The sequence below is a fragment of the Anticarsia gemmatalis genome, chromosome 23 (assembly GCF_050436995.1).
Source record: "Anticarsia gemmatalis isolate Benzon Research Colony breed Stoneville strain chromosome 23, ilAntGemm2 primary, whole genome shotgun sequence".
NCBI classification, from domain to species: domain Eukaryota; kingdom Metazoa; phylum Arthropoda; class Insecta; order Lepidoptera; family Erebidae; genus Anticarsia; species Anticarsia gemmatalis.
Genome location: NC_134767.1, coordinates 7,330,274 through 7,353,959, shown reverse-complemented (window position 1 = coordinate 7,353,959; position 23,686 = coordinate 7,330,274). Strand labels below are relative to the sequence as shown.

Sequence of the window (23,686 nt, the reverse complement as noted above, 5' to 3'; positions counted from 1 at the left end):
TTTAATGAACACAACTACACTGACACATTATTGCAAACTCACTACATCTAATCGCTCCAATAAATATTCATATTTCATACATCGGTAGATTTCGGTATAAGACTTGTGTGCACTACTGTACTATGACTATAACAATTTACACTATATACAATTACTAAGACAATATTTACAATTAAATTAAGTAGATTTTATTTATTTTCGGAAACAATTGAACGAAACATATAATTTTTTTGTTGCTCATGACTGTCCCACTACTGGGCAAAGGGATCCTCTTGAATGAGGGTGAATTGAATAAAATTAAAACAGCTTTGATTTATTTAAACAAGTTGAATTTCTTGGATGTTTTCAGCTAAATCGGTAGATGTGAAATATAAATGAAACCAAACCGAAACTTTTATACGATCAATCGGTTTAAACCGAAATATCAATTATTAGCTGTTCCGAAAATAAATATAATCTACTAAAACATTATCAGTATGCTTTAAATAAGGTATCGATTCATTATTAAATTAAATCGTTCGCAGTAATATTTTGATTCTTCCATCGTTTGAGAACTAGGTTCTTCAATAAAATAATATTGTATCACTATATCTATGGAATAAACATTTAATAAGTACATAAATACATTAAATTACTATTATTATTAATCGATTTAAATCAGTCAAGTAACATATATGGAATGTTAGAGTAACAATTGAAATCACATTTTTGAAAAACAAAAGTCACTTAATACTTTTGCGTTACATGTTTATTATATTATTAAAATTTAATATAATGTCGGAATTACCGCGAACACGCATGTAACCTTGGAATACCTAAAGATTTGGCGCAAGTTATATTAGCCGTTAGGTTAAAATGCATGTTTGTGGTAATTACCGTATTCTGTTAAGTGTGAATTATCTCTAGTAAGACAGAATTACTCCGCCAAAAAACCGACAAAAACATTTTCAGTTGAAAGCAACGGTTATTCTATCAATTGATTGATTACGTAAAATGTAGATGCGTCGGTTGAAACACCAATCGGTTGAAAAACTACTTAGGTGTGTAGTATTGTAATAAAATAGTAAGGGCAAAATTCGGCAATAAGTTTCGGAAAACCAATCCGATAAATAAAGTGACAGTAAATATATGAAAAAAACTGTAAATTTTTCACCCGATAAGCAAACGACACTTATTCAGATCTGGTGAAACCGACTATAAATACCTTTTTTTATATTAAAACCTATAAATAATTATCTACTTTTATACAGAGTGTTTAAATCTAGTGCAATACTAAACTACGACGAGATTATTGAACAGCACTGAAAGCATTGACAGTATACAGTATGTTACAACAAACGTTAAGGCACACGTCTTAATAACATCGAATTGGAATTGAAAATTTAGAAACTTCTATCGAAAGAACACAATTTTTTATTTTTAAATGTCAGACAACAATATCAGAAGTCCTTTCATTACTCACTTATGAAATCACATTTTATTTATTTGAATAGTTGACTACTGAGACTGTAATTACAAAAAATGTACTGTCAATTTCTTAACATTAGTATGTTAATCGATCTATCGAATGGTAGACTATGCAAAACCTTAATAGCATTACAGATTTCACTTTTGATCACAATTGTACCGCAATACCTTACCAGTACAAACGTTCCTCAATTAAACCAAATTTCTGTCAACGACTGTCCTCCTGCCGAACTTTCAAAGTACACTTAACTACAAAACACTTTGATCGATTCACGACTGTCCATGGTGTACATACGGCCACACAAGTGTTCCAGTGGCGTCTTCCTGTTCAGGTTACGTGTGAACTTTGTTGTTGTGTTGTAACACCACTCGGTCTTGGAGGAGTGCGTCGTGTGCTCGGAGACGAAGAGCTTCGGCACTTGCCAGGCGAGCGAGGGACGCGGAAGGGGAGGGGGGCGATGGGGGAGAAGATGGTGATGGTTCTGGTTCTGGAGGGCGCAGTGCTGGAGGCGGTAAGGCCAGGACGTACCTGTGGAGCAACATGAGTGTTAGTCATTCGTTCTTGGTTATAAACAAAACCCGTTAGTTAGTGTAGGTCAGTTATTCTGATCTAATTTGCTGCTGTCCACGACTATAATCATGACTCTCTCAAAAACCTGTATTGTAGAGCAAAGCTCTTAATCTTCTTTAAATAAGTTCCAACCAAAAGACATAGGTAGACCCGTAGCTCGATTTATCAGCGCTTCTAACGGGCGTCGTAGAAACTATTTAAGCAGTACATTTTAAATGTTAAACTTTTGATACTTGACAGTACCGACTGTTATGGTGTATAGTGTAAGTATGGTGCTACTGTTTCTTTTAAGTCTATGTCAATAAGTAGTAGTATTTTACTAGGGCAAATCTTGAGCTAACATTTCAAGCACAAAAATCTTAATTGTAGTTCAAATTACCTATGCAGCAACGCTCTGAAGGCAGCGGCCGGTTCAGCATCATGCCACAGTGGGGCTGGTACTCCAAGTGCTCCGAGACCAGCTCCAAGGCCAAGAGCCCACCACTCTCCGCCGGGAGGACCGCCACCACCCCATTCACCAACGACTGTTAACAAAAAAGGACATTTAGTTTTTTCTAGATTTTATTATCAGCGTATCTTGAAAGGAATTATCACTTTCTTTAATGAGATAGATAAAAACGGTTAAATCATGACAAAAAAGAAAGAGAATTATAAATCTGTACGAATAGCGCGGATACACAATACTGTCATCTCCTCTGATTTCGTTAAGCTATGCAGGAAGTAAAAATGCTCTGGTCTAACCATGCCAAAGAGCTGGACAGGCAGGGCAAATCTCCCGGTTACTATAGTCCGACAACCCTTAAAAGAAATCCTTGGCGCCCACGATTTATCTAGATACAAATCAAACATTCTGTGTAAAAATAAAATAGCTGTTTCAAAGTTGAAGATAAAGGTATTAATAGCTTCATAACCCTACAGGTCGCGGATGTTCTAAATGCTGATTTGATATGTTTGAAATGACAGTCGGAACCCACAATTTAACGTGCCTTCCGAAACACGGATCGAAATGTTTATGATGGTTACACAACCTATATGTATAAGATGGTAACCTCATAGATCGACACGCGCGGATGATGTAAACAAAGCCACGACCACCTATTAAATGCATCTACAGTGCAAATACTCCGTCAAACTACAAAAATCACTAACCACTTTGAATATAATTATCCCCCTATAAAATCACGCTTATTAACTGTTTACTTTGCTAACAGAATGCAGGTGATCGATAGCGAACAAAGAGGCCTTGTGTGCCGACACCTGCCGAGCTGATAATACACACCTTTACTTTATAATAAATCATTGTTGGCCAATTGTGACCGTTGGTGATATCGGAAGGAAAGGTTTAGTAACCAAATTGATTTGTAAAGCTTTGATACTCATTTTATTAAAGTAAAGGAAGACTGTTTCTTAGGCCTTAATGTGTAAACTACTGAAACGATTCTGGTGAAAAATTGTTAGGCGATAGATTTTATGGAATGGGAAGGATGCAAACTGAAAATAAAATATTAACACTGGAAGGTTTTGCTGCTATACAGAATGAACACAATTTAAAAAATTAGGCAATACCACTTGAATCTAATGCAACTTCAAGCAAATATGTATCTTTAATTCGCATTTACACCCGATCTGAACATAATTATTTATAAATTATCTTTTTTTTTCTAAGTTAGGCCGAATATAATAATTTTAATTGCTTTTAATTAATGCTGGTTTAGAAATCCTTTTATAGGTACTAATCAAAATAAAAAATAGCCAAGAATATGACTAACAAACATTAGTTTATAATATTACCAGCCGCCCCACTAAACTATTCAATAATTACACGAAAAAATACTTTCTTTATCACCAATATGAAACACATTATTTTCTATAGACAGTAGTACAATACAAGTTATATATTTCATATAATTGGGTCTCGTTTTCCGGCCACAACGCGCCGGTAATGAAATACGAACGATTGCCGCCGATGTTTACCGATCATTAGCGATCATTACCGATTGATATCGGCCGTGTGAGCGACGAAAATAGGGTTGATTGGTTTTTTATTTTTTATGAGCTTTTTGTAATCGATTATTTGAAGGAAATGTTTTATTTTAATGGGTTTCACGCCTTTGTGGTTAAGTTTGAGTATTGAAGTATTTTTTATTTTAAATTTGCTGGTTTTTAGCCTTAATAGATAAAGATAATGTATTGTATTATGATCGGTAATCATGATACATTATTTGATTTACAAATATCGAAAGCACGATAAAAAATTCTGTAAATGACACAAAATATGATTTTTACTTTTATTATTAACCTGTACCGCCATTGTTGGGCAAAGGACTCCCCCAAAATCTTCCACCGGTTTCTGTCATTGACTGTCTCACGCCATACCTCCAGAAAGGTATCCAAGCCATTGCACCATCGTTTTCGTGGTATATAAAATTTTTACAACAGCATATCTTAACATGCAGATACCTTGGCGTATAGTACGTTATTAACACAAAAGTAGTATTTTATTGAAAAGACAATCAATTCAGTAAGATAATAAAATATATCCAACCGGAAGACGAAAATCAAAATTCTATCTTTCCACAATAAAATATTCAAATTATCACCAAGCATTGATAATGTGTGAACCCTACACGGTGCTTTGCGTAGGGGTGTCACACACCGAAATAGTGGACAATTAGTAACGATTGCGATGTAATCACCCGTCACCCCTGCACGCCGCCCCGTGATTTAAAATACTTTAGAATTAGCTGCCGAACCCTCGAATATAGAGCAAGTAGGGTTATATGACGCTAAAATGTTTGATTTTTAAATGAATTCAATGAATTTGTAACTTTATAGAAAAATATTTATAAGGTTAAATGGCTTATATTTTGAACGTCGCCGCGTCGATGGAATTTAAAAACTATTATTTTTTCGGAAATGAAAATTCAAATATGTAAATTGGATATACCAAATACCCAAAAATAACTTAATATGTGTAGATTTTTTGAGTAAAGTGCTTAAACAGTGTACAACAATTTAAAATAAATATATTAGGCCATAATAAGCCGAAAGTGTTTCTCTCCGACATTTAGCTACTGCTCTATGGATCAAAAAAATAGATTTTTGTACTACTTAAGTAAGGAAAAATTACGCTAAGTCAAAAATATATAGTTACTCGTAAAACTCAAAAAAACTGTACCGTAAATCTTTACATAGCAATGTCCCATTTCATACCGAAAAATATGTATGACACCTTACCCCATAAAACCAAAACCTCATAAAAAGCAAACAAACAAGCAAACACGAACGACACCTAATTATAATTGTATCGGAAATATTCGGAAACATTCGGTTATGTTCGTAAACGTATCAAACGTATGATTACGCTACTAATGCTCTAATAATGACCGAGTTTACGAGATGCCGCGATAACGACAATTACTGGGAATTCGTTTACCGAATGATATATTAGGGATTATTTTAACGATTTTGTGCGTGATTTTACCGGTGGAAAATGTTTAGTTTTCCGTACTTAGGAGTGATTAGTGATTATTCAAAGTGCTTAACGTAGTATCCTACTGTTTTAACTACTGTGAAAATAGCTTTAAAACTGGAGATAAAGTCATTTTAATCGGAAAATCAATAATAACATATAGTTGTGCATTGGAAAAAGTAGATACGGTATTTTTTATTCAAGTTTTGAATATAATTTTAAGTCTTCTGTACCTATACTATGAATTACTATAAAACCTAATAAAACTTACCATAAACAATTGTATTAGCTCATGAAAAAATATATGGAACGATTTTCTAGTGAAAAATTACTGGCACTAACCATATACCATGACATGAAAGCTTTCATGAACAACTTATGAAAAAATAGACATAAAATAAACACAGCAAATGTAAAATTAATTTTACAAAAAGTCATAGGAAATCGTTCCACAACCAAAATAATACGAAAACTAACCTAACCTTTGCTATATTTAATTTCTCCTCTACGCCTTACAGCATAAAATAGCAACAACTAGGTAGCCCTTTTACGCGACTCATATCACAAACGGTAGCAATCTTTTCCAAAGTTCACACGTTACGTAAAAAGACATCTGCCTGTTTGTGTGTGTGCGTGTGTGTGTATGTGTGTGTGTGTGTGTGTGTGTGTGTGTGTGTGTGTGTGTGTGTGTGTGTGTGTGTGTGTGTGTGTGTGTGTTTGTGTGAGCTCGTTACGATGTCGGCACGCGACAAACGCGATAATTGCTTATCATTTTATATTGATACGCTTACTTCGTGTACGAAGGTGCTTTTCAGTCGGTGTAGTATTTTTTAAGTTATTTCTTGGTAATGAGGTTATTTATTTATAAATGACTTGGTTACAGACTGTGTGATGTGTTTTGAATCAAAGAAAAACCTAGGGCAATATTATGTTCTTTCATGTTTTAAAGTAATCAAGGTTAACCAAATATTTTGTCATAGAAATAAAAAACGTAATGACAAGTAAAAACTAAAGCATAGGGTCTCTGAAGTTAGGCAAAAAAAGTCGGATGAAAGCTGTAACTGGTATACATACTTCTTATACAGACTATACGCAGAGCTATTTTTTAGCTAATGCGAATGACGCCTGAAAGAATTTAAATTCTCATGTAGATGAACTGCTCAGAAAGACAATACTAGAATATTATAATACTCAACAGCATAATAATTAAAAAGAAAGATTCCTAAAAAGACATTGTCTTCCCTCCCCCGAATAAATTGAATACACAGCCATAAGACTCTGACTCCTCTCCCTTGACCCGAAGTTCAGCCATAGAAGGCATTATAGCAAGCATATGAATAGCTAAAGGCTAAAACTCACCATGATCATGATGCATGAAGGGAGCGTGATCTCTGCCAAGCGCCTTTTCACGTTTACGCCATTTAGCGCGACGGTTCTGGAACCACACCTGCGAACAAGAATATGTTGGATGAATTTGTCACTATGAAAATACCATGGATAATTATAGGGTTATTTCTAAGATGTTTTGAGTTTTCTGCTTAAAGCTTTAAGCTTACATAGCTTAAGCTTTGAGCAGAAAAGCCATCTCCGGGCGTATTAGTACCAATTTGATTAGGAGTCGAAGTAGTCGCCATAGATCGTCATCATCATTAACATCATTTGAAAAACATTTTGTAATTAAGTACCCACATGAATAAAGTACAGGTATATTATAAGTCGATTCTGATGGTATGTTAGATGAGGAAAGGCGTAGAAGTGGTGTCTTACACAGAAAATGCCGACATGTCTTGCACTTAACACGTCTTACATCTTTTCTACTTGGGCTCCGCCTTAGCAATCTACTTTTTTTCAAACAGGAATTAAGTGATGCTGACTTACATTTGTCATAGTCTTAACTGCAGATAAAAAGAGCTAGTTGCGAGTACTGTTGCTTTGTACAAGTCGGTATTCGGTCTTCGATCGTCATAATCGGTCCAATCCAATGACTGTGAGTTGTGGCCGACTTTAAATTTTTTATTGTGTAATTGTTGGCAATTTGACACTCCCCCCCTTTCTCCTCGTACCATTCTCACCCCCCACTTGTCCGCACCTCTCGACTACAATGGAACCGTAATGAAAAGCAATTACGCATACGTGGTTTCCATTCCTACACATTGTCGCGCCAACTCAATCTCTACTCCATTGGTATAAGGTATATTTTTGCTTTAAATGTTCACTGGAGAATAGAAACAAATTGAGCTAGTCGAGCCGCATTGCGCTAATAAAAAGACATTGTAGGAGAACGAAAAAATTGGTGTAATTTCATAATTTTCAAATGAGACCATTTTACTGATTCGCTGCATTCGCACAATGGCGTTAGTGGCAGGGAACGACGACAATTATGGCCGACTAAATACCGTGGCGTTTTCGCAAAATTGCTCTAATCTTATTACTTTAATGGGTAACGAGTTGTGAAGCTAGGATAGTGATTTACTTATAATCTGAGTTTTAAATTCCGTTAACAAAGTTTCGAAGAATACGTTTAAGTAAATGAAAGATTTTGTTCCATCGACAAAACATTAAAAATTCTTGCTGTTTATGTCCAGCATGCGTAAGCTCCATAGCCGTATTATTCCTAGTAACTATATAAGTTATTATATATAAATATCAAATGAACGTTGCAAATTAGGAATACTTCGTTGAAAATCTGCATGTTGTATTTAAATTAGAATATAGGAAAACTTCTTTATACATAAGGTAAAATCGTTTTATGATAAAACTACCGATTTGATTTCTTCTAAAAATCAAAAGTCAAAACACAAATTACTCTCAATTCACGCACACCACAGTCAGTTCGTTCACCATAAAATTCATCAATTAAACATAGATTTAATTCCACAAGCCCTTCGAGAGCACTTGCAATGAATAGACGACCGCGTGTCGATTACAGAGCGCAATCACTAGACATTTTATTGAAACCGACTCAATTGCATTCTAAATTTTTCCACCATTCTCTAAATTCCACCTTATGGCTAAAGAAATAGGGTTCAAAGTTCCTAAAGGATGTTTGAGGTTCGTTTGTCGGCGAACTCCATCTATGAAGTGGATTAAAAGCAATTTGCAGCCGTTGAGTGTGATTTAAGAAGCGTGGGCGGTGGCCCCTACAAGCTAGTACTTCGGATACCAATAGCTGCACTTGAATACTTCACAAATGCGAACGCTCCGGTTCAAATGTCTTTAGTGTTCGAATTTGATGTACATTTCTGGATTGAAAACATAGAAGAGTTTTTCTGGAAGAAATGTACCAGAATGCGTTGGAACTCTACAAATGACTTGTATGGGAGAGGTTAAAGGTTAGAAAATGTATCTATGAGTAACTAAATACGTTTGTCACTACGTCTAAATAGAGCTAGGAAAACGTTATGTTTTAAAAAAAAATTGAGTGTGGTCGTGAAAGATTACGTTATGAGAAATATAAGCAGGCTTAAAGTTTGACTCATTCTAATCTTGGCTTGAAGACATCCTTCTCGGAAGGCCCATTTATTCATGGTTTGTATAAGTTTTGGATCCCAAGTACGCAACAAACAAATTAATTCTTCGTTAAAATTCTAATGGAAAGAAAGTATATCTCTTTTAACTATTTTAAACTGAGTCAGCCCGTGACCACGGTCAATGCAATTCAATCGAAAAGTCGGGTTAACTAATAAGGTGTCCTAACCTTTAATTTTCAGTCTTATTTAAGACCCGTTGAATTATAATGTTAAGTATATGACTTGTCTTTAGTTGCATGAGATAAGTAACATGCAAGAATGTCTTGCAACTGTTCCTTTAAACTGACCAGCAAAATATGTCCTATCAAACGTGGTCTTTCAAAACCCTCTCATCTCTTTAATCTTCTTCAACGACAGCAGAAGAATGCAGCTGATTCCTCAAGTGTGTTGTCTAGTGGCAGATATTACCCCTCCCGCGCCCCCCCTAATTCCCTCCCCCTCCCGCCGCAAGTCGAGTCTGTAATTACCAAATTGCACGCTCACTTTAATCGTAGTGTAAGACCACTTCGCGAAATGCCGCCCTTAATTAAACCATTTGTAGTTAGGTTTCCGATTGCTTGCTGTGATTTTGATTAGGTGTTGAATTTTAAGTGTTTAATTGCCTTAGTACTTACTTATTTTTGGACTCAGATTACAATAAAAGAGAAAGAACAGTGCTCTAGAAAATTATGCAGTAACCAAAAGGCATATAATGTGTCCTATATCATTGTGATTTGTGCTGAGTCTTCTTTGAATGAAACTGCGTATCCATGTTGTTGTCAATAATAACAGAATATTATTCCAAAAGGACTTCATTCTAATTATTACGTTATAGACTTAAATAAAGCTCTTGAAGAGCAAAACCTTCAGTGGTTTGATTAACAAAGCCTAAACGAGACAAACTCATAAATAATATCACAAAAACATAAATAAATAAATCAGTCCAGGATATAGGTATAATGGTTATAGATAAACGTAAAAGATTTACAATATACCATAACAATATGCAAAAGTTTATTCGTATATCATTAACAAATGATACAGACGAATTTTGATCCGAAACATTGAAAGAGAATCCATTTCGAAATAACGCAAATCTAAAATCTCATACTAAATACCCTAAATTGAAATTCCGAATCGTACAGCCAACCACCGAAACGTTGCCTTCCATGAGTGTAAAATTTCATTTGTCGGTAGTCAGATAATCATGCGTCAGAAGTACAGTGCATCTACTGCGCTCATTAGTGCTATTCAGTCGGCCGCAACCGTGATTAACATTACCGCTTTTGTTTACAGTTTGTTATTAAATTTTAGACCTTTTTTGGAAGGTTGTGGGATTTTCGGGAGTTGGTGAAGAGGCTGATTGCTGTTTGAGTTTTACGAAGGTAAAAAGAGTAAATTTCGTCTGATTTTAGTTAATTTGTGTATTATTAAGCATGTTTCGTTTACATTGTTAACCTAATTAGAATAAATTATACCCTATTCTTTTTAGGTGTAGTTTAGGCATAAAGAAAAAAGTATATGAAAACCATATAATACTTTTTCCTTTCCTTTTTTTTGAGAACGATCGCCTTTCCTATGCTTAAAATCAACGTCAATTGTCACCTTAAAAAAGTCACTTTAAAAAATGCAAGTGTCTTCATTTTAGATACATATTTCTGTTTCATGATTTACTGACCGTATTTCAGTCTTTGGAAAAAATAAACTAAATAAATCTTCTTGATCTTTATTTGAATCAATTGCATTGATACCACGATATAGGCAACACCTAGTTTGGCTATCATTGTCTTAAAAATATTGTAATCATGGACAGAAATATATTTTTTTATCTTTATCTTCGACTCTTATCAAAGCCATTTCTACTTGTATATAAGCGGTCTACACTTTTCTATAAAACCTCAAACAAAACGAGCGTTAAAATTAGCGCACATTTCACACTAAAGTTTCACAGTGAATAAGAGATTCTGATTACAATATCTGCGACAATTAGCGGCTAGTCGGTCGTTAATGCGCGCGGCTACGTTGAAAACATTAGCGTACTTCCCTCAAGAGTATAATGATGGAAGAATTAGCGCGCATTGTGCGACTGAGACGCGAACACAATAATGCGATTAACTGCGCTCGCGTTTTGTCTTATTGTGTAGTTTTTTGAAGTTTGAATGTTGAAGGCATTTGGATAAATAATGCAGTAATACAATTATTTCTCATTACTATGGGCGAGGTAAACAATATTATGGCCCAAAAATAAGAAAAGTGAAACTGAAAATCAATAAAAAATTACGGCGATGAAAAGCAAATTCCTTAGTTATTATGATAATGAGACGAAAACATTAAGCCACTATGCTGTCTTAGAGCATTGAATTTGGAATCTTTATAAGCCTGAAATAGGTTGCCATTGGAACAATCTGAAACTCGACACCATATTGAATAAGGCTAGTATCAAAAAGGTTTAAATTTTTTTGAAGCCAATCGAACCATAAAATTAGTTACTGACTAGTCAACATTAATTTAATTTTTAACTTTTGAACTAATATTTTCATGCATCAGCTCTCGTAATAATTACTACCAATGATATTTCCCCGCAAGTCTGACTACAGCAGGGGGAGGGGGGTGCAAGGTCCAGGGGACGGGGCAAAGCTACAATTTGCCGAGCATTGTGCCGCGATCAGAATAGAACTAATTTTAATTACAATCGCACCTCTAGCGATGACCAACCCCAGCAGGTATGTAAAGTAGGTGGATGACGTGCTGAAATTAGGGCTGTCAACTATAAAGTCATCGAGTTTTGGTAGATTAAAAGTTGTGTTTTAAGTCATGTAGTTTAACATGCCTGCTATAAAGCTCTTCATATAAAGATTGAAATCAGAACATTATTTGCCGATTTTGTTATCGGAAAAATTATGAAGTAAGATTTTCGCTGATTTGACAGTCGGTCTATACATAATGAGCCAAAAAAAATAATAAATTAGTTGAAAGTTAAGTAATATTAAAAGATAATATCTCGAAAAAACTAGAAACCATGTTTATAAGCACTCGTAATGAGGTTAAACTCGTAGGAACTTATTAAATTATATTATTACTAATAATATAATTGCGCTCACCGGTCGGTAAACGATCTGTGGGTTAAGCAACCCTAGGCGCGGTCATTCTATAGATGGGTGACCGCATAGTGGTATTTGAACTGGGCGTCTCCGTGCTTCGGAGGGCACGTAAAAAGTCGGTCCCGGTTGTTATCTACTACGATATCTGTCGTTAAGCCACGTCAAAGGCCTTCGGGCGGCTTGAACAACTTTGACACTAGGTTGACCACTAACCATACAAGAAAGAAAGAAGACTAATAATATAAATGACACTTGATTAACGAAAACATTTTTAAATGAAACTACCGTAGTAATAACTAAACTATCAAGCTTTTCCAGTTTTTGTTTACCTTATCTAATAAAAACATATTACAAAATAATTAATTACAAATTGTTAATTATATTCATAAGTAGTAATTAATATTCCCGTTACTAACCACACGCCACTAGTCAAGCAATTATCGTAAATTAAATTGACTATTCACGAGCTTCTATTACGAGTTTAATTATTAATAATTATTATAATTAACTGTCTATTTAGTTATCAAATATAATTATTGTGAAATTTGTAAATTTGATGTTATTAAAGGCAGAATATAATGTTTTTATGATCTCATGTTCATCGTCCTTATTGGTATATGGCACAAGTTGTATGAAAACTTATAGTGTGTTAATAAAGACGCAATCTTAAATTTTGAAACTAGTTACCTATTCCCATAATAGATACATAATAATATCCGATAATAGTTAATAGCCTCTTATTTTTGAAGTCAGTCAAAAACTAACTAAATGTCAAAAATCGTTTTGATTAAAATGATTTGACAAACATGAATACGGTCAAGTAGGAATCATAATTATTATATTGAGTAATAACTAACAAAGGACAAATGAATTTCAGGCTTAGTCAGTCCTTGGCGCGGTCATTCCATAGATGGGTGACCGCATAGTGGTATTTGAGCTGGGCGTCTCCGTGCTTCAGAGGGCACGTAAAAAGTCGGTCCCGGCTGGTGTCTACTGAGATAACAATCGTTAAGCCATGTCAAAGGCCTCTCGGGCGGCTTAAACAACTTTGACACTAGGTTGACCACTAACCATACGACAAACAAACAAACAAGTCTCTTCAAAAGAGTAATAAACCTATATACTATCCGAAAGATAGCAATAACAGATGGATAAAAAATACAACATTTAATTTAATAGATATAAAATATACTTATCCACGGGAAGTGAAACCGGCCGTTATAATGAAATAAAATAATTTCCGTATAATTTGCCACTATGAGTAATGAACGCGTAATCAGAATATTGAATGGCGAGCAATATTTACATAATTGAATAAATCATTACCGTCACTAATAAATACTTTAATGATAATGAACCGCGAATAATTTATTTATTGAATTGTGCACTCTGTAAATTGGTAATATTTATAGTTTAACAGTTCCTATAGGTATCGATAGAGCAATATCAATATAGTAAACTGTCTCTGGTTCTTGCCTTTCCTACGGGAAAAAGCGTGATATAATGCATATTTAAAAAAATAGTTCAGTAAACAAATTATAACTATATTTACTTTTTTATATTACATGTAGATTATAATGTTTGTATTTTATCAGACTATTTATATGATATAGCATTATACCGGAATCGACATAAACCTTTTGCATTGTAGAGCGGGACTTTTCAACTCGGGTTACACTGGCCGTGATTGCATGCTGACTTATGAAATAAACAAGCACCGAGAAAATTTAAAACATATGATATTCTGGCTTCTTCCTGCAATTCTTTATACCACGGAAAAGATTCCCTGGGGCTTAAAGTATTCTAAGCGCTGATCCTAATTACAAGACTACCATTCAAGTCAGTTAAATAGTTTCTTAAACATATAAACATATCCCCACCAATTTTAGCATTCACAATATTAGTAGTAGGATACTTAATATTATAATGCAAAGGGTCTTAACCGCGATTGAAAACTAAAGGTTAGGATACCTTATTTCATCACCCGACGTTTCGGCCCTTTAATTTTCAATCGCGGTTAAGACCCGTTGCATTATAATATTATATGTACTAGTCGCGAGAGTTTAAAAACGTTAGCAGGATACTGACCTGCACCCTAGCCTCGCTGAGGTCCAGCCTCATAGCCAGCTCCTCCCTGGTGAACACGTCAGGGTACTGCGTCTTGTCGAACGCTCGCTCCAGCTCGTGCAGCTGATACGTGGTGAAGGTGGTCCGGCTGCGGCGCACCTGCTTGCACAATAGATACAGGTCGATTGGAAAGTTCTACATAAGAACACCAGTGACTGAAGGACTCTTGTAATAGTTTAAGAGGAAATTATATTTCAATAGTTTACCTTAACTTGCAAATCACAAGTCTTTATTGATGCTAGTGATTATCAAAAAAGGTGAAGGTATAAAGTTCTGCTTTTTAAATGATCTAATGAATTCTAGATCTTGTTGCATTTAACGCGGAACTCTATTCGTTTCTTTGTGGGATAGTTCTTAAAATTTTAAAACGGGGGTTCCATCTCAAAATAACGTACACGAAAGTATTGATAGAAACTCTACTTAGAAAGTTATTTAAAAGAGTTTATCATCAGTTATCGTCTTATCTAGCCTAGAAGGTATGAACATGTTTAAAAAGTCTTTAATTTCTGAGTCATGAAATACCCAGCATCAAAGTTCAGCTTATCTATTATTAATATAATAATAATAATTATCTAATCTTCTTAAGATCTTAAGACAATTATCTCTAAAACTCCATCAATTCAAACAAGTTACCTTGCGCGGTCGTCCAGCATCCATCGCTTCCATATGTTCTCCATGATCAGTATGTTCATGTCCATGCTCACTGTGTTCAGTGTGCTCGTGTTCATGATCATGTTCGTGATCGGAGTCTGATTGTACCACGCTCTCGCTCTTCAGTTCTATCCGATCTGGGGAAGAAAGTACTTCGTCAGTTTGGTTTTCACTTACGTATAGAATAATAGGAGTTTAAAAATACGATGTGTTAAAATTCTACTTATTATCCTGAAATCCTAATCAATCCAGTGTTGTTCTTAAAACCTAGAAACTTTGACCTTAAAACTTAAAACCAACAGTCGTAAAAAATAAAAAGGTTTGTTCATATAAAGCCCCATAAATAATATATTATGCGATACAAAATATTTGGCACCTCGTAATATAGAAGGTCAATTTGTAGTAACTTAATATAAAAGTTAAAGAATGCAGAATTAAATTTTCGGTTCCTAATTAAAGATCTGAGTTCAGGACTATTTGCAGAAATAGAAACAGTAATCCTCTTTTTAAAATCCAACCTTCAAATATAACTGCTAAAAGAAATAAAAAACTAACACAACACATTGACCCAAATAACACACAACAAGCAAAAGGAAGACGTTAAAAAAACCTTCCCTGAACTACTTTAGAACACGATACAATAACTCTTTGAAAAATCACTGACACAGATGATTCACAATCATACCTATGAGTTGAAACCCGTGCCAAACAGTACACGTAGGTACAGAACAACAGAACAACAAGAAGGGTAACATAGGTAACTACAGTTCATACGATTCTCATACAAAACATTACTCAAAGCTGTATTAGACTCCAATAACGCATTTTCCCACCGCTTAACATTTGATTGACATGACATCGATCTGCTAATCCGACTGCCGTGCAGACCAGTCGAAAATACCCTACATGATGATCACACAAACAACACAGAAATATATACTCTAGAACTGAATATACAAGATTCAATTTTCATCAGCGGAATACAGACCCTCGTTTTGAATGTGGATGTTTAACAAAACACGTCTATTGTGAAACACTTAACGTTGCAGTTCACTATTTATTTATACTAATACTATTTTTATATGAGCTTTTGATATTGTCGAATGGATGAACAAACAGTGAGATTACTGATGTTCATTATGCTGTACTTTGTATCGTTTATAATGGTAATCGTAGTTTAAAATGAGGGGACGGGAGTTGTAAAGCCAACGGTGTCGCCGCGAAATCGTTTGCTTGTAATATAGATGTAATAATCCTCATTATTGTTAAAAGCTTGTTTGAGATTAGTTTTATATTAGTAGAATTAAATACTATTGATTGACAAGCTGACGACACAATAAAGAATAGGAAGATTCCTTTGGAAAATAACAAAGTCATAGTTACAACAGAATCGCAAAAAACTTTTTTAATAGCTGTTTAAGAAGTTTTGGACTAATTTGAAATGATAAAAACCCTGTACAATACTAGGTAAACGACATGGATAGAGTTTTAAAGAAAACTACAACACACAATTTTAATGCATTTATGCGCAGCCAATTCCTTATTGTTTCATGAGAAAGGCTGTCTGTCTATGCGTGTGTTATGCTTTTACAACTAAACCGCTCAAGGGATTTCCATAGATATAAATCGAAGGCAAAGCAAGCTGTTTTGTAAAAATGAAGATCTAAAAACAGAAAATTTTATACGAGAGCGATGTCGCGCGAGTTCGCAAGTAGACAGCAAAATCGAATTTAAAGCAGAATCAATAAGTAGCTTATAAAATGCAAATCCTACAAACGCTTCGAGTAGGATTTGTAAAGAAAATACGAAACTAAATAACTTTATTGATGAAAGTACATATAATCTCTCTGATCACATACGTTCAATGTAATCCTGTCAAATTGCCACTTCAGGACAACTGTAGCGCTTCCCCGAATTATATATCTTATACCCTGCAAATAAGGTTTAAATTCCCTTGTACAAATCCTGGATAAGTCGGTAAAAGTGTATCATTCCGGAATATCGCTTCCAATTCATGAATTATGGATATTTGTATAAGTTTTTAATATATTTTTATTGAACAGCTTAATATTAATGCTTTTGAAATTGGACGAAAGGATTTTGCCAATTATTCTCATTAAAAGGCATAACTTTCACATAATATTTGTAATTATTCATAATTGGGAACATTGTTAAGCATGCTTTTGATGGATTTTTATTTAAATTTTAATGCAATGCAATATTAAAACGATTATAACTGCCTCCGTGGCGCAGTGGTTTAGTTCGCCACGCCATAATTGTTTCGGGACTTGTTATACTTTGTGTCTGTTGTTTGTATGTTTGTTTGTCCTTAAAAAAATAATCAATATTAAACCGAAAATTAAAGCGGACATGAGTCATTAATGAGGGTAACTATGGGTTTATTATTTTACTTACATTATTGTATTTTATTTTACTTACAGACATTTTCAATGTGCTATCGGTAGGATCGGCGGACTAAAGAACATAAGTCTAAAAATTCGATATTTTTTTATTAGGTCTCTCGACTTCAAATAAATCAATGCGCCATCTGACTAAAGCATTTAAGTCACTCAAAAATAATTCCCAACATCCTAAGTGGTGTACCTTATCTGCCTCGCACAATTTGAAAATTCCAAGACGGAATAAAAAACGTTTTTTATTGTTTCTGTAAAGTTAGACTTTTTGACTTATGTTCTTTAGTCCGCGGACCCTAGAATTCTAATATTGTAGCTATAATAATGTCAATATAGTCTATCATTAACTGATCCCGGTACGAATGGCTAGCCATGCTTGAGTTATAGAAAACGAAGTTACGATGGACTGGTAGATATTACTTGTATTGTGTAGTAAACAGTGGATGCTGGATAGTTAAGGATTTTTATACGGTTACACCCACACAAAGAATTTACAAACATACAAACAACGGCCATAAAGTACAACCAGACCCGAAACAACAATTTGTGGATTGCACAAATATTTTTATTTTTGTTCCGTGTGGGAATCGAACCAACCTCTCGATGCACTGGTTATGGCGTGGTAACTATCTTAACCACTGCGCCACGAAGGCCGTCAAGTTATTTAAACGGCCCTTTATTGAATACTAGCTGACCCGTGCAACTTCGCTTGCGTCACATAAGAGAGAATGGGTCAAAATTTTCCCCGATGTTATAACATTTTTTGTTGCTACTCTGCTCCTATTGGTTTTAGCGTGATGATATATAGCCTATAGCCTTCCTCGATAAATGGACTATCTAACACTGAAATATTTTTTCAAATCGGACCAGTAGTTCCTGAGATTAGCACGTTCAAACAAACGAACAAACAAACAATCAAATAAACAAACTCTTCAGCTTTATAATATTAGTATAGAAGATTTTATTTACTTAACGGTACCAATATTTACAGAATTATTCTGTTTTAATAATGTTACCGACGCGACGCACCACACCAGTTACCGCAGTAAAAACAGTGGCTGTTCTTCGAAATTGTATTCAGACTACAAACGGTTAATTACAGTAATGATTACATGAAAAATAAATAAATAAATTACACTGACACCCAAAAGTAAGTTGAAATCAATCACTGTTTAAGTTGAAAAAACATTTTTTATTTTTCTTTAATTAATGCTACTGTAACTGTATTAACATTTTAGGACAATAAATAATTTCCCCAATATCCATACTAATATTATAAATGCGAAAGTAACTCTGTCTGTCTGTCTGTCTGCTACTCAATCACGCCTAAACTACTAAACCAATTCGCATGAAATTTGGTATGGAGATATTTTGATACCCGAGAAAGGACATAGGCTATATATCATCACGCTACGATCAAAAGGAGCAGAGTATCAGTAATTAATGTTACAAAAACGGGGAAAAATTTCACCCATCCTCTCTTATTGGACGCAAGCGAAGTTGCACGGGTCAGCTAGTGTACCTATAATTGTTGCGGTAACCATAGTGATAAATTTCACGTAGAAAGTAAGCAACTTTAATAAATATTTCCTGATATACTTTGCATGATGCAACATTAAAGGTTACCAATCAGTAAAGCTGAGAAGATTTAATTCTATCAAACAGCAACAGAACAAGTACAAGTAATAAAAACCTTAAAGCGAAACATAAGCTTTTTCAAAAGTAGTCCAATTTAGAATCACCTTTCTTTTTAAGTCGGTTAAAAAGAACAATCAGTCCTTTAAAATGTAGGCAAATGAAATAGCCTTTTAGTAGTCATCAAAACATTTACGAAAAGACAGTATTCCGATTCTTTATGGAACAAAGTAATTGGTATTTCATCGTAAGTCACTCAGTAGCTTTTTCTACCTCTCATACAAGTCCTTATCTTCAAAACATGAAGCCATATGCATTCCCAATAATCACGTGCTCACAAAAGCCACAATAATCCTTACATCATCAGCGAAGTGTTATAATAACACAGCACAAAGCATCTCTACAGGCGGCCATTGTGTAAATATAATATTTGCTTTTATGAATTTTTACTTGTAACGAACCACGGGGGGTGGTTTTAACATGGGATAATTGTATTCAGTTATTATCTACTTTGGTATATAACATCACTAGCTGGCCCGCGCAACTTCGCTTGCGTCCAATAAGAGAGAATGGATGACAATTTTTCCCCGTTTTTGTAACATTTTTTACTGGTACTCTGCTCCTTTTGGTCGTAGCGAGATGATATATAGCCTATGTCCTTTCTCGGGTATCAAATTATTTCCATACCAAATTTCATGCAAATTGGTTTAGTAGTTTAGGCGTGATTGAGTAGCAGACAGACAGACAGAGTTACTTTCGCATGGATAAGTGCGCTGTCCTACAGATTTTATAGTGTCCGTCGTCATTTAAGTATTTATTATTTAGTGTTTAATACGTTTCTTGACGGCATGCAAAGTCCCCAACCCGCAGTTGGCCAGCGTGGTGGACTCAAAGCCTAAACCCACCCGAAAATTTGATAAAATTACGGTTGTTATAGTGCGTCGGATCGCTAGTTAGACAATAAAGCGCGCGAAAGTTTACCTTTTTAATTAAAAGACAACTTGAAGTTCTTTATTTTCTTTTATATGTTTTTTTCTCAATTATAATACTTAATTCAAATATTTATTTAATCTTCTACAGATATGTCAAAAAGAAAGTCGTAAGATGAAAGCGCATAAAGATTGTCTTTGGAATAGTTTTTTGCGTAAACTTGAATACGGTATAAAATAATATTGTGTAAAAGAATTTTTAACTATGCTAATGGCTATCATATTTTGTTTTAGTTGAGTTAATTAATTGTTAAACATTTCATTGAATGTAATTATTTAATAAAATGATAACACAAATTTTAAAAGAAAAAACCTGAAATACATCATAGCTAATAGCAATTACAATATTAATGGGTCGCGATAAAAAGAAATAAGTTTCACTCATAATACGATATCATGTTAATAGTTACATTACCCGAAGTTTAGGCAGACGTACTTACATCGGCTTTAGCTACGGGTGTGGGCTATTTTATTTTAACCCATAACTGTCCCACTGCAAGGCAAGGGTCTCCTCCCAAGCTAGGGAGAGGTTAGGCCTTGAGTCCGCCACGCCGGCCAAGAGCAGGTTGGGGACTTTGCATGCCTTAATAAATGTTTTCAACACATTTTAGGCATGCAAAGTTTCCTCACGATGTATTACTTCACCGTTAGAGCAAGTGATAATTATTTCTAATACACACATAACTTCGAAAAGTCTTTGGTGAGCAGCCTCGGGTTCGAACATGCGACCACTTGAATGGGAGGTTAATATAAATTAATAGAATCTTAACTTTTGTGAAAACCCTTTGGTTTCTTTCTTCATCTACAACTCAAATAGATGGTTCTATCTTTATTTAAAAGCATGATGTATTTGCTTCGCATGTATGCCCTTATCTTAACTCGATTAAGGTTCTTCTTGCACGGCTGTTATCCATTCATCATCATTCGATTTTAGAATTTATTTAAAGCTTTTTGTAACAAGGATCTCTTAGACAACATTATTCCTTTGTCATTGAATATTGTAAATATTTCCTTATAATCTTTTCTTCTTTGACTAATTAGTCGTTTGTAGGTTAAATTGATTAATCATCTATGCCCGGTTTCTGAGGTACATTTAGCGGTAGTTTATCTATTCAATAGCGTTTTTTTGAATGAGTTTAAATGCTATTGAATAGGTAAACTACCGCTAAATGTATTCAGAAAACGGGGAGTTAAAGATGTAGTTTTAATTGTATTGTAATGTAATTAATTAACAAGTATTTTGTGAAATAGAAAACAATCAGTACTGGACCAAGTATAGTGCCTTGAGGTAGTCTTTATTATGTAAAGATTTAATTGCAAGATTTAATCAAGGTAACCTATTTTATTAACATTAATTACGAAATTATTACGAAGTTTTGAGATAATATCGGTTCAAAATAGTTGCGGTTGATTTTGATAGATTTATTAACTGATTTACTTGATCAAAGGCATTACTTAAATCGTTAATTATATTTTGAACAATATTTTCTACTTAAACTGATTTTTATATTACTGCGCTACGCAAAGGTGGGTAATTTATTGTTCAAGTTTGAACTTGTCTCTTAGCTTGTGTAATTAGCAGTAAGTACTTTTTCCTTGATTAATTATGTATAATGTTCTTTTATGTACATATTATTATGTGTTATACAGTTTATATAAGAAGTATTTTTCAGGCGTTTTAGTACCTCGCTTCGGTTGTAGCTTTTTCAATACATGTTTTATTATTGTCAAGTCATTAATTTAATATAATTTTAATTAAAATTCCCTATTGATGGTAATTTAATTGAAGAATTTGAATATTTATTAAGGTAATTTCCTGCAAAATTAAAATAAGGGTTAAAATATTAGTGGTTTACAATCTTCTTTGTAGTAACAATATTATGTACTTAATTTGGTAATACTTTTTTTTTATTAAAAAAAAATGTTACAATTTTTTTTATTGCGTTTAATAACAGTACCTACTGCGGAAATCCAATCCACTTGATTTTGCGTATTATTAATTCTTAAGTTATATCCATATTATTTTTCGTTTAATTTTATTTTTCAGTTGATACCTACCGGGTTGTCTATCAGTATGTCCGAGAATGTTGTCAATGGTGTAGGCAGCACCCCTCCGACCGGCTTCCGACATCGTGACGTCACTACACAACACGCACTTTCAGTACATAAAACAAAAATCAGTCCGAAAAAACAAAACCGAAATTTATAAAAAAAAAATCCATAAAATTACACTCAAAAGTTCACGGAAACACTTAATTTTTTGGAAAGAAATTTTTTTTTTTTTTTTAAATCGCGTAAATAGTTAGAGTCGGCCCAACAGCGACTCTGTTACTCAAATTGCAAACTTTAACTGACTGGTTTCCCGACTTGATGTACCCATAGCCATATCACCGCCGGTTTGAAGCTCTAACTCACTTTCTATAGCTATCTCTGTCTCTCTTGTTTCAAGTTGTATATGTGTGTTTCATTCGCTCGCCCCGCCTAAGGCTTCTGATTGGTTGGCGAGTTAAGTTGAGGAGTATGAATGGATTAGGCTGATGAGTGTCAGTTCGCAAAGTATGGTTCGTTGGTAAGCTTTGTATATCGCTGGTTACGATATTTGGTGCTAAACAATAAATTTTAGTTGTAATTTGATTCAATTATTATTTACAGTAATTAAAATGAAAGAAAAAAGATGCAGGGAAATTATTTTTAGATTTTTAATTCGGGATAAATTAGTCGTTTTGGTTTACTTGTTGTAAAACTTTGTTAAAAATGATAAATCGGTAGTTTTAATTGCTTATATTTTTGACAGCTAATAAAATAAGAGTCAATTATAATTGAAAGTTTCTTTAAACTGTTATCAATCATGATTAGTAAGAACATTAAATATAGAGTAAGTACTAATATTTTAAAATCACGCCTGTAATGCCCAGGGGGAGAGACAGAGATGTATGATGTCCCGTTCTCGTAATTAAAATAGTTGGTTCTATAGAAAAGCCTTGTAAGGAAAAGCTATAGTTCCACACTGTTTACAAATATCAAATATTATACTGGGAATTAGAAAGATTTTTTTGGTTGACCATGCATTACTTTAGATCCTGGTCTCTTGTTCTACTTTTATTCGTAGAAGTTTAGAAAAGCACTACGTTAATTTGTTTGACCAAATGAATTACAATACCAAGCCAATTAAAGAACGTACATGATAGATTTTGTATGCGAATTATACCATTTCTAAAAGAGGTACCTATTCACTTTATTAGGCTACTAAACAATCCTGTCTTCAGCAAAGTTCAAAAGCTTTTAAAAAGAAACATGATGATACAACACAATGTGTGGGATTCAAACCCTCGGCCTATATAAATCGTACGTCATAATCACAATATTTTCTTTTGCATATTTTAAACAAATCATTCCCGTTAAGTAACAAAATTGACAAGTACGCGGCTCTGTTTTTTAATATTTATTAATGAATAATAACATTAGTTAATATTGGAAATAAATTAATAGTTTTATAAAAACTCTACTATTTCGAAATTTATTTATTTTAGTCGATAACTATACTCTTTATTGTACTTGAATTAATTATTTTTGTATAGATTAAACAATCATACCACACACAGAAATTCCTCAGAAAATATCATCTAGTCTTAACACTTATAATCCGCTTATAAAGTTGTACAAATCTCAAATCTTCGTAAAGAGCTCTTTAGTAGTTAATCTTTAAACAATGTACTAAGCGATTGTTCGTAGAATAAGTGTGCCATAACA

General features: G+C 33.9%; 1 protein-coding gene across 2 annotated transcripts; it reads right to left on the bottom strand.

Moving 5' to 3' along the window:
* On the bottom strand, positions 1-22,243 carry LOC142983154 (uncharacterized). 2 transcript variants are annotated; one of them, XM_076130023.1, is made up of 6 exons: positions 21,995-22,243; positions 14,881-15,035; positions 14,209-14,349; positions 6,870-6,957; positions 2,418-2,562; positions 1-1,996 (listed from the first exon to the last, which is right to left on the bottom strand). In XM_076130023.1, the coding sequence occupies exons 1-6, from the start codon at positions 22,065-22,067 to the stop codon at positions 1,801-1,803; spliced, it is 798 nt and encodes a 265-aa protein (XP_075986138.1). In that variant the 5' UTR covers positions 22,068-22,243; the 3' UTR covers positions 1-1,800. The 2 variants fall into 2 exon arrangements, with proteins under 2 accessions (XP_075986138.1, XP_075986139.1); XM_076130024.1 differs by having other exon boundaries at positions 14,209-14,346.
* Between the last annotated feature and the right edge of the window lie 1,443 nt (positions 22,244-23,686).

Bases quoted from the DNA above. Each gene is read 5' to 3' on its own strand.
- LOC142983154 (XM_076130023.1), bottom strand. From the start codon at position 22,067: ATGTCGGAAGCCGGTCGGAGGGGTGCTGCCTACACCATTGACAACATT. The intron at 14,350-14,880 runs GTAACTTGTTTG...CTATTGTGCAAG, and splicing joins ATGCTGGACGACCGCGCAAG to CAGGTGCGCCGCAGCCGGAC. The intron at 2,563-6,869 runs GTGAGTTTTAGC...TTTTGTTAACAG, and splicing joins CTTCATGCATCATGATCATG to TCGTTGGTGAATGGGGTGGT.